The following is an 11,691-nucleotide window of genomic DNA, read 5'->3' on the forward strand; positions in this document are numbered from 1 at the left end:
TTCAGTACATAGCCTGTCATGATTTTTCACGTGTACGATCTCGTCCGCGTCGATGTAGTTCAGTTGGGTCACCTTATTGATAAATATTACGTTGAAACCAACGTCCTTTAGTACATTGATTAGAATCGATAGCTATGCACTTTCTTACATCATGTCTTTGTTCTTGCTCCACTGTTTTTTGTTCATCAACTTCTGTACGTTCTGTGTCTTCGCTTACAGATCTTCTTCTCTTCAAGGTACGAGAAAACGTCCTCTGGCTCAGTCGAATTCTCGACATCGCTTTCATCATTTTTTTTAATTTGTCAAGTTCATTCATCTGGTCTTGAAGTTGTTGCTTTATCGCCTGCTTTCCGATTTTGAAGACTCTATCTTTTGTTCGCGTTCGCGGGCGATGTATCGTTAACTATTCGTAAGTTTCAGTTATACATCGCATAGCAGCAGTCGCTTCGTATCGCATAATCGCAATAAGCATTCGTAAATCGCGACTCAGCAATCGAAAAAATACAATTCTTGGTGTCCTTGTCTGTTTTTCAGGCATTCGACCATTACTCTCCTACTACTACTACTCTACTGTGAATCAGTTTTCCAAAGTTAATTCGGCATTGTTACTACATGTTATCATAAGTTACAGCGCAGTATCATCGATATCGAATATACGCACACGCAACATATCTTCCGATACTTGACCCTTGTTTTTGCATTAATTGATTTCGATAAACTTTCAGTATATACGTATATAAGAACATGTTTTTATTATTTATAGAGGAAATGAAAAACTTTCAGGATTTGTAGTAAATTCTAAATGTACTAGGAAAGATTATGAGTTTAAAACAGACTTTGACCATTTCTTAGTGATAGTTGAAGTGAAGGCAATAAGAGAGGAAATAAAAGAAAAAGAAAGGACAATGCATTTTAATATTTTTTTACAGTGTGGTATCGTTCGATTATGGCTTTATTTAGTCACAATTGATAGTATAACTCTTTAGTTAATTTTAACACCACTAAATAATGTGGATGTATCAAAACACTACAGTGCACAAGAAATTTTACAGAAACCATCTTGTGTACACGACTATAATAAATTGATGGTTGCGGTAGACAGGACCGACATGGTCATATAAATTCTACACGCAAAACAACAAAATGGTACAAAAAATATTTCTTTCATATGATTGACATGCGCTTGTGGAATTCATATTGTCTATACAAATTGAAACCCAACAAAACAATATAAATTGCAAAATTTCAACTGAAATTAATAGATCAAATTTTTAAGAAATATCAGAAAAACAACCACTCATCAAGACTCAGCGGAAGACATTTTCCTTCGCTTTGTGTGCGAAGCTATAGGAAAAAATAGATCACGAAAGTGTGTTGTGCGTGCGAAAAATGATAAGAGACAAGAATCGCGTTATCAATGCCAAGAATGTGATGTAGGGTTGTGCGTATTGCCATATTTCAAAAAATACTGATGTTACGTCGCGTGAGATGGTCCGCGCGACATCCCTTATGGTCAGGCCGCCTAGGCCTACCCATCGTCACAGTGACCCGTTTTAGGCCCAAGGAACCCCCATAAACCGCATCTATTAACCATTAAGTTACAGTCATATAAGCAGAGCCGGTTTCTGGAAGGTCCCAAAATTTCGTTAGTTTATTGCACATCCTCGCTAATTGCGAAGAAAGCAGATGTGCCCTGCGAAACTGCTGGGTTTTTCCCAAGTACAAGGACACCCATGAGCCAAATGTGCAGGAGAGTTTCTCCTCATATTGTATGTATTAATATTGGCCAAAACCAATGGGCATCGCGGATCGTTACCCTCACTATTCTACCGAGAAGAGTAAACAGCGAATCCGCGTCCTTAGTTCAGAAGAACACACCCTCACCGAGTTTTCCTCAGTAAGAGCAGTAGAGCAGACAGTCAGTCAGGTTCTCGGGCTATAACGCGCTAACATCTAAACCCTCGGGTCAGATCGAAAAATAATTTCTGTAAGTCCCACGTTTTGTTAATGGTGATAAATAAACATATATTAGATAACTGTAGACTACAGTTATTCAAACACAACCACCCCTATTCTCGTAACTGAAATCAGGGGATCGCCCTGCTCGCGGTGTCGATTCGTGCATCGTAACGGGAATTTACGACTCCCGTTGACGCGTCTCAAAGCGAACGCGTCTCCCCGCGACCGGACGAAAAAACAACTGAATTAAATTATTAATCACTGTATGTTATACTTTCACTATTTTCAATCATTAATTAGACCTTTATACCCATTAAATAAGTTTATATCTTTTATGGAGAAATTGTAAGTATATTATTTTAAAGAAAAGTCCCTTTTCTTCTAAGATAAACTGTCTACGTGCAATGAGTAGATTTTCGGCGCGGGGTCCAGTTCAGTGGCTGCGCTACGGCGGATCGAACCGCCTACTACACTTCAGAGAGGGGAGATCTCCCTACTTAGTTGGCTAAGTGTTAAATGGAACAACAGCTTGGCGTTGTGGACTTTGGATACTTCTAGGCTAACCGGACCGGTGGTGTAACAACTAAGTGGATCACTTCTCAAACGGAACTTTGATGATACTTTTCTGATGATCCTTCAGCGGTGAAGAAGGAGTCCAAGCACCGTCGCATCAAACATCTATATGTGTGAGCCCTGGCAGTGAATTATCGCCCCTAACACCGTCTGAAATAGACACAAGCCTCGGATTAAGCTACTGGCCTCAAAAACACGCTTAAAATCACACTATATGCCTAGATCAACATAGATGAGCTCTTCCCCTTTCCCGTTGCATGGTTACGTTCCGTTTTCGGAACGAAGCATCTGCACTTCCACCTTATTTCCTTCTTCCTCTTCTCCAATTGTAGTATCAGTGGAATGTCTCAAAGTATATAAAATATAAAATTATTTACAAATATAAATTGCAAGCACGAATGTCGAAGCTAAATGTGCATTTAAACTTTCAATATTTATGACTTACTCATTAGCCGCAGTTCCGTTCCTTATCGAATTTATGGATAAGACTCTACATCATTGGCTTCATTACTAGATTTTATATGTCCCTCCTATTTCTCCCTCCGGCATTGTATCAGCAATAGTCTAGTCTTTCTTTCTATCTTCGTTTGCTCTACTCCCACTGTCAGTGATATTTTATTACACACATAGTTACTCTTCTATCTATTTTTATACTACAGTAGCTTATTGCATAACAGTAGCTAATTCCATAAGATCGGATCTTCCTCGTACAGTTGAACCAAATATTGTGTTCTTTATCGTTTAGTCACTCCATTTCCTAAATTTCAGTATAAAAATTATGAACTCCATTACATTAAAGAGAACACTTGTTCAACGACGTCTAAGTACTTCTTCAACGACGTCTAAGCACTTATTCAACGATGAATAGATCACGACATGCGACAAATTAAGAAAATAATTAATAAATACTTTAAATAAGAATTTAAAACACAAAAAATTTTAAAATATAACTTCAAATTAATAAATAATGTAAGTAATATAAAGTATGGCCATGTTCAATATAATTTTGATTGTAAGAAGCTCAATAATCCCATTAAAACAATCTTATAACAAATTAAATCACGAATATAGAAGTTGCATTTTTCTTGTTTCAAGAATTTATTAATAATTGTGTCATCGTCAGTACCAATCACAGGTAACCCTGCGGATTGTTTCGGACAAGCAGTTTCATAGAGTAGGGATTATAAATATTTGGAGGAATTGTATATATTTATTTCCTGTATCTTCTTTGGAAGTTAAATTTGTCGGCATTCAATGCATTGATATCAATCGAGGATTGGTAGGGAAACATGAGGATGGCGCATGCAGAAAGAACGCGTTCACGTCGCTCCGTACTCTGTAACGGAAATCACAGGGAAAATTAAAGAAAGGTGATAAGGAAAGTTATCCAAAATGTTGTGCTAATGCTTGCGTACAAAAGTGCATAAAAGGACTAGTAAAAGTCGAACCGAAATAACAAATGAAAAGCAAAGTAAATTCACTAGTGTTGACGAGGCAGTAAGAAGGTCATATTGGAAACCGCGCTGGTAGAGCCGCCGCAGGGGCTACTTCTGAAACTACCCAGGAGCACGTGCGTGCAAACGAGGCCATTTTGCGATACCATATTACCGTGCTGCAGCAACTTTCTCGTGCTTGAGGTATGGTGCGAAAGAAAGACTGACACCAGGATTGGAATTACTGGGGAGGGAGTCTCCAGTTCCGGCGTAGGTGATGGTAGTCAAGTGGGCCCCACTACATCGTCATTTCACGACCATGCGAGTGTCACGAATCAACTTTCCTTTTTGCCATGTGGTACGCCAGATGTGACGGTCCTTGCGAGATTCCCCGTAGTCCGGACGCCAAGACCTATCTATTGTTCTGTTAACTCGCAGCAGGCCTAAGAAGACGACATAAACCGAATCTGTTCAGTTTCAGTTTCCTTCACGTAAACATTTTCGGTTTATGTTTGTTGCACGCTCTTACCTAATACGGAGAAAGCGGGTGTCTGGCAAGATAAGAGTTTTTCCATGAACAAGGATGCCCACGAGCCATATCTAGCTCTCCTTGTCTTTACTACCTAATTCATTTACCAATGGGCATCGCGGATCGTTACCCTCACTTTTCCACCAAAAAGTGTGGACAACGAATCCGCGTTCTGAGTTCCAAAGGGAACACCCACACCGAGCTTTCTTCTTTGATGGTACGAGACCGTTCAAACAGTTCTATTTCCAATTTCAATCCAGTTCTATTTCTAATTTTAATCCAGTTACAATATTGGCCTCTGTAATAAAACACTGAGTCTAAAGAATAAAGACTATACTAAAAAATCACCAGTTGTGTAATTACTAAAAAATTACGTGACAGCCGATCGGGGGTGGACCGCCAGGTCCCCGTTCGTGTACATGCGTCTGGCGACGAAATGGAAGTCACCTCGCTGGAGGTGGCTTCAAAAGACCGGATGGTATCCGAGAGGAAGAAAAGGAGGGAAAAAGGATCCAAGAAATCCTCCTTCTCCTCCTCCTCCTCTGAAAAGCGTAAGGAGGTGTTCCGCTCCCCGAAAGGGGTAAGCGACAAGGAAGCAAGAAAGGAGATGAAGGAGCCACCGCTACAAACAAGATCTGAGGATGAGGAATCGTGCACATCCAGGTCAACAGTAGCATTCATCACCTCTAGAGGAAAAAAGAGAAAGATTATCAGCGTTACTCCGAATGTGCCCGATCATCTAAGAGCGCTGATACAGACCAGCTCGCCGTTGGATGTGAACGCGGAGGTGCTGAGACACCTTACGGCGGTGATGAAGGTAGCAGCTACCTCGTCCAACTTGAAGGGCACCTATATCAAAGCCCTCAGAGACGCGGTAAGCTACGTAACGGCGGCATAGGTCAACCAAGCAACTAGGAAGGCGACTACGGGGCGGGACATCAGCCTCGGGTCAAGCAAGTCGGGAGAAAAGAAGCGTGCAACGTTGGAGGAGGAAAACGAGGCACTTAAAAAGCAGTGCAAAGAACTCTCTAAAAAGGTTGCACGCCTACAGGAGGGTGCTAATGGCGACTCGACAACGACGAAGGTGGGCCACAGCTCGCGAGAAAGAGACGACTTAAGAGTCCTAGTGATAATCCTAGAGAGACAAATAGAGGAAATTGGTGGTGCCCAACTGTGCCCACTGTGCGAATCGCTCGGGGCACCCGCCAACCACAGGATGGGCGGGGCGGCAGAGCCGTATCGTGTTCCCGACTCCTCCAACTGGGTCGGGGACCTGAACGGGTCAACGGCCATCGGATGGACGACGATGTGGCAACGGCAACGTCGCGGTCGAGTGGGTCGGGATAGCGGTGGTGGGCGTCTACGTCTCCCATAACAGCGGCTTGGACGCGTTCGAAGATTTCCTGGACGGGCTTGGCGGCTGCGTAAGAAGAAAATGCTGTCCCCGTCAGGTACTTGTCCTGGGGGACTTCAACGCCCGTTCCTCGCAGTGGGGAGACACCCGAACGAGCACGCGGGGAAGGATGCTGTCCGATTGGGCCGCGGGTCTCGGCCTCCTTCTAGCCAACAGGGGCTCGAGGAGCACGTGCGTGGCATGGAAGGGATCCTCTGTGGTTGACGTCACGTGGACCACTGTCAGCCTGCACCGACGGATATGCAATTGGAGAGTGGCCGAGGGGGTCGAGACACTGTCCGATTACCTATACGTAATGATGAAGCTGACCCCGAAGACTGCGCCCACCGGACAGGTCTGCAGCAACACCCGAGGTCCAAGCCGTTCCCGCCCACCGCCAACACCAAGATAGCGACTGAAGGAAAGGGATAGAGACCTGCTCCAAGCGGCGGTCACCGTATCCGTGTGGAGCAGGGATGCGCGGGCAACGCAAGAGAGCAGCATCGACGAGGAAGCGGAAAGCCTGTGGAGGGATATGAGCGCGGTTTGCAACGCCTCGATGCCGCGTTCCGTGCCCGGCGGCGGTGCACGCAACCGATGCGTCTACTGGTGGACAGACGAGATCACGGTAATCCGAAGAGGATGCGTTCGGGCCCACAGAAGGCTCCAATGGGGTTGGCGCAGGCGGATACGCGACGAAGAAGAGATCTCCCGCTACTACAAGAACTACAGGGAGAAGAGAGGCGCTGTTCAGCGGATGATTAAGAGAAAGCTGCGACTGCCGCACCCACCCCCCATTGATCGCAAACATGGATCCGGTGTTGCTCGCCAAAGTCATCGGGACTTTGTTCCCACGGCAGCGAGACGACAACAACAACGACGACGCGGGGTGGACACCATTCTCCCGCTCCGGCGAGACCACGGTGTGAAGCGAAGAGCTGCGAGTCACACAAGAGGAGCTCTTCGCAGCAACAAAGTGGACGGCATCCCGCGGCGACGTAGCACCGGGTCCGGACGGAATCCCAGGCCGGGTTTGGGCGGAGTCTATGAACACCTTGGCTTCCCGCCTGCGAAGAATGTACACCAGATGCTTGAGGAAAGGAGCTTACCGCCGCGCATGGCGGACAGCGAGGTTGGTTCTGCTGCGGAAGGAGGGTCGCCTGTCGGAACGCCCTCCGCGTACAGGCCGGTGTGCCTTCTGGACGAGATGGGCAAACTATTCGAAAGAATAATCGCCGCCCGACTGGAGGCCCACATGACGGAACGCGTACCTGGGTGGCGCGACAGCCAGTTTGAATTTCATCGAGGCCGATCGATGGTGGACACAGTAAAGCGGGTGAGATCCACGACGGAAGCCGTGGTCTCCCGGAAACGAGTGGCGCTAGCGGTATCCCTGGACGTCACAAACGCCTTCAATATCATACCCTGGGGCGAGATAGTAGAGGCGCTGGAGCGTTTCAGGGTGCCGCCGTACCTAGTGCGCCTCATCCAGTCGTACCTGAACGACCGATGGACCGCGTACACCGGCAGGAACGGAGAGGAGGTCGAGCGCGGTGTTCCGCAGGGTTCGGATTGGGACCCATCTTGTGGATCACGGTCTACGATTCGGTCCTTCGATGCCCCATGCTCCCGGGCACGGACATGGTATGCTACGGAGATGACACCTTGGTCCTGGCCGGGAGACGCGGATGGTAGGAGACACAGAGGCTCGCGGAGACCGCCGTGACATGTGCGGTGCGCGCTATCCGAAGACTGGGCCTGAACGAGTTGCGAACCAAGTCAGAGGCCTGGGAGTTCATCGACCATCACCGTAGAGGAGGCCCCCCTCCTGGACTGTGCGTGGACATCGACGGAGAAGAGGTCCCGGTGCGAGGCCAGATGAAGTACCTGGGCCTCACCATCGACAGCGGATGGACGTTTGGGCCGCATTTCGATCTACTGATCCCGAGAGTGGCAGCCGCAGCCAACGCCCTGTGCGGCTTACTGCCGAACATCGAAAGAGCAGGGGCCGGAGTGCGCCGAATTTACGAAGGTGTGGTTCGATCGCGAGTCCTCTTCGAGGCTCCCGTATGGGCCGAAGACCTTATGGCCAATCGTCGCAGCCAGCTCTTGCTGAGAAGGCTGCACAGAATGACCGCCATTCTAATAGCGAGGGGATATTGGACGATATCCCACGCGTCGGCGTCCGTACTGGCGGCGTCTCCTCCGTTCGAGTTGCAGGCCCTCGCGCTCCAACGGGTGTACGAACACCTGAGTGGCCTGAGCACGGGTGGCGGGGATACGCAGCCCATCAATATCGACCGACCGGTCCAAGACGTCCGGGAGAAGGCAAAGCGACTGACCTGGGAAAGGTGGCGCTCCCAGCTGCTAGAGGAAGATGCCACGCGGCCGCACCGTGTCGTTCGGGCCGCCCTCCCAACTGGGAGGCTTGGAGGGATCGTGGCGGAGACCCGCTGACATTTAGAATAACGCAGGTGCTCACCCGTCACGGTGTGTTCGGTGAGTACCTGTTAAGGATTCGGCGGGAGGTGACTTCCACCTGTCACCACTGCGAGGAGGAGGAGGACACGGCATAGCATACGCTGGAGTTCTGCCCAGCGTGGAAAAAACCGCGCCGTGCCCTGCATCTGGCCATCGGCGGTCGTCGAGGCCATGTTGAGGGGCCAACAGGAGTTAGCCACCGTCCGCACCTACTGCGAACGAGTCATGCTCGCTAAGGAACGGGAGGGGAGAAGCAAGTAGTTTGGCGCTGTGGTGGCCATGGGCCGTGCCGTACCTAGAGTAAAAACTCATACCGGCGAGCGCAGTCACGATGGTCTGTGACTATTTCCTACTTCTCCAGCGTCCCCTGTCAAGGGAGCGGCGCGCAGGTGGTCGGCGCGCGGCTTGGAAAAACCCTGTCCTCACCTTGCGGATCACTGGACAAGTTGAACCTGCCCTTTCGGGCAGCAGCTCTCTTAGCCGGCGCCTCGCGACGCACGCGTCGTGCTGCGCCGTTACCAGCGGGGGCCACGGGGAGGCGGAGCTGCCAGCGCAAGGCTCGGTCCCAGCAGGTTGGCTTTCCAGCCGATTATAACCTGCACCGTCACAGCTCCCATTGTGTGGGTGCCGCCTGCACCGACGGTCGCAGGTCAACTCCTCGGTTCGCGCTCTTGCGCTTCTGTTCTTGCTGGATCTGTATTTATGATTTTTAAGTTTTCTGCTTCTTTTTCTATTGGTCCTATTTTAATATGGTCCGGTGAACTGTGTTTTGTTACTTGTTTTTTTTTCCATGGCTGGTTAGTGACTTCTTCCTTGTTCTTCCCTATTGTCTATTTCCTCGTCCTCCTCCGCCCTAGTTTGTTGGCGGGTTCTTCTTGTCGTCCTCGTCGGCTGTTGACTCGGTTGCTCTTCCGTCCTTCTCCTTGTGGGATTCCCTTGTTGGGGCGGGCCGCTCGTTCCTTGCAGAGCCGTTCTCCTCCTTTGTTCGTTAGTCAGAAGAACGGCTCTTGCAAATGCTTGGAAGTGGAGAAATACGTCTTTGGTGACGAACTCCCTCTTCTCCCTCGGCCAGGAAAGTTCTAGCTCCTGGATGGAGTCCCGCAGTCTCTGTCGATCCTCCTCGAAGAGACGGCATACTTCCAGTATGTGTTCCGGGGTTTCTTCCATGCCGCAGTCACGCGTGTCCTCTTCGCTGAGCTGGAAAGACTTCAGTTTGCTCTTGAAGTCCCCGTGACCACTTATGAACTGTGTCGTGTAGTGGTCCGGGTTAATCCAGCGGTTTGCCAATCTTTCCTGTGGGGTCTTGAGGTATTCAAAGGTTATCCTACCTTTGGTCGTGGTGAGCCAGCGGGCTTTCCACTTCTGGGTGGCTTCGCGGTAGATTGCTCCGATTCTGTTGCCTTCGGTGAGGTTCCTCTTCTGTTTGTAAGCTTTTGCCCTTATCTCGATGAGGAGATCAATGGGCATGGTTCCTGCAATTATTTGCAGTGCGTCCGTGGAAGTCGTCCTGTAGGCTTCTGTTACCTGCAGGAGCGCCATTCTCTGCGTTCGTAGGAGTTTTGCCTTCGTGTAATAAATAGCCCTTTGTACAGAGTACGCATGGCCACCTGTCCGAGTCTCCACTTCGCCTTGGCCACTCTTGCGAGACTGCTGAGTAGGTCCCTTGCCTTGTGGGTTGTTTCTTCCGTGTGTCTGTGAATCCGTTTTCGAAGTGGACACCAAGGTACTTGATTGTCTGCTTCATTTTTATGCTTCTGTCCTTTATTTTGATTATTGGAGGCCTCTCGGCGTCCAATTTCCCTTTTATCAAGAGCATCTCGGTTTTGGTTGCCGATAGCTCGAGCTTTTTTCTGGTGCACCAATTGGAGACGCGCGTGACTGCTTCTTGTCCCGTTTTCTGTAAATCCGTTCTAGCATTCCCTGCCACCAGAATAATTATGTCGTCCGCGTATGCGATCGGTTCGCATTCGGGTGTGTGCGTTGTAAGTTCGTCCAGCAGGTCGTCGAAAATTAGGTTCCAAAAACTTGGACCCAATACCGAGCCCTGCGGGCACCCCTTAGTTACTGGCTTTTTGATGATCTCGTTTTTACCCACGATCTGCACGATCCTGTTCGAAAAGTAGCTCCCCGTCAGCTTGTACAGGCTGTCAGGGCATCCTCTTCTTTTCAGCTCGTGCAGCACGTTAGGCCACCAGACGTTGTCGAATGCACCCGATATGTCGAGCGCGATCGCGAGGACGTACTTACGGTCACTCATCTGCGCAGCTTTCTCCCTGAGCTGGATTATCGCATCCGTGGTTGATCTCCCAGGGCGAAAGCCGTATTGCCTGTCCGAGGTCAGCTCGTGGTGAAGGAGGGTTGTCATCTTGGTAGCCATCAGTCGCTCCAGCAATTTTCCTACCATGGAGAGCAGGCAGATTGGTCTGTAGGACTTTGGGCTACTTCTGTCTCGGTCTGGTCCTTTTGGGATGGTTATAAGGTTTCCCACTTTCCATATTCCTGGGAAGATCCCCCAGGTGAGGCAGCCGTTCATTGTCTTTAAGATTTCCTGGTGGAGTACTCGCCAGGCGTGTTGAATCGCTTCTACCTCGATCATGTCTGGTCCAGGACACTTTCCTCTCGTCAGTCTCGTGGCTGCACCGCAGAGTTCTTCCATGCTGAATTCCGCGGTGTCTTCGACTCCCGGGAGAGTCTCCATGTTCCGTCGGATCATGGCTTGCTCCGGCGTGTCCGTGCATTCCTGGTCGTCAGGTAGGAGGGCTGCCAGTATCGCCTCCGCGGTTGAGCGCCAGTTGGAGGTCTCCCCCTGTGGCGTTTGCAGTACCGACACCGTTTCCTCTCTCCTGATCTTCCCTGTGACCGTTTTGTAGACAATCCCCCAGGGCTCCTTGTTACCTTCCTTGGTGACGAAATTTTGCCAGCTCTGGGTTCTCGCTTCCATTATCGCTTTTTTGTATGCTTTTAGCATTTCGCGATATCTCTTTTTGCCCTCTTCCCTTTCTGTGGGGTCCTTGGTCGCCTGGTATTTCCTCCTTGCCCTGTATGTGCGCCGTTTTACTCTGGTGAGTTCCGGCGTCCACCATGGCACCGATCTGTCGTACCACTTTTTCCTAGGGATGGCCTTGTCGCAGGCTCTGATCAGAGCGCCCTGCAGCCGCTCTGCCATCCTTTCGGCGTCGTCCGCTCGCTGGATGGTTGTCTCTCGGAGTTCCTTCCTCTCCTCCAAGAGGACTCTTTGAAACTCTTCCCAGTTAGCGGCTCTCACGTTGTATCTCCTTTCCTGCTGATGAGGCGGGGTATTTCGTTTACCGAGGTCGAGGCGC

At 49.4% G+C, this 11,691-nt stretch overlaps 1 protein-coding gene across 1 annotated transcript; it reads left to right on the forward strand.

The window, feature by feature from the left end:
- Positions 1-6,422: 6,422 nt before the first annotated feature.
- Positions 6,423-7,613, forward strand: LOC132914148 (uncharacterized). Its single transcript, XM_060972986.1, has one exon. The coding sequence runs from the start codon at positions 6,423-6,425 to the stop codon at positions 7,611-7,613; it is 1,191 nt and encodes a 396-aa protein (XP_060828969.1).
- Positions 7,614-11,691: the final 4,078 nt, after the last annotated feature.

Source organism: Bombus pascuorum, chromosome 14, assembly GCF_905332965.1.
Source record: "Bombus pascuorum chromosome 14, iyBomPasc1.1, whole genome shotgun sequence".
Taxonomy (NCBI): domain Eukaryota; kingdom Metazoa; phylum Arthropoda; class Insecta; order Hymenoptera; family Apidae; genus Bombus; species Bombus pascuorum.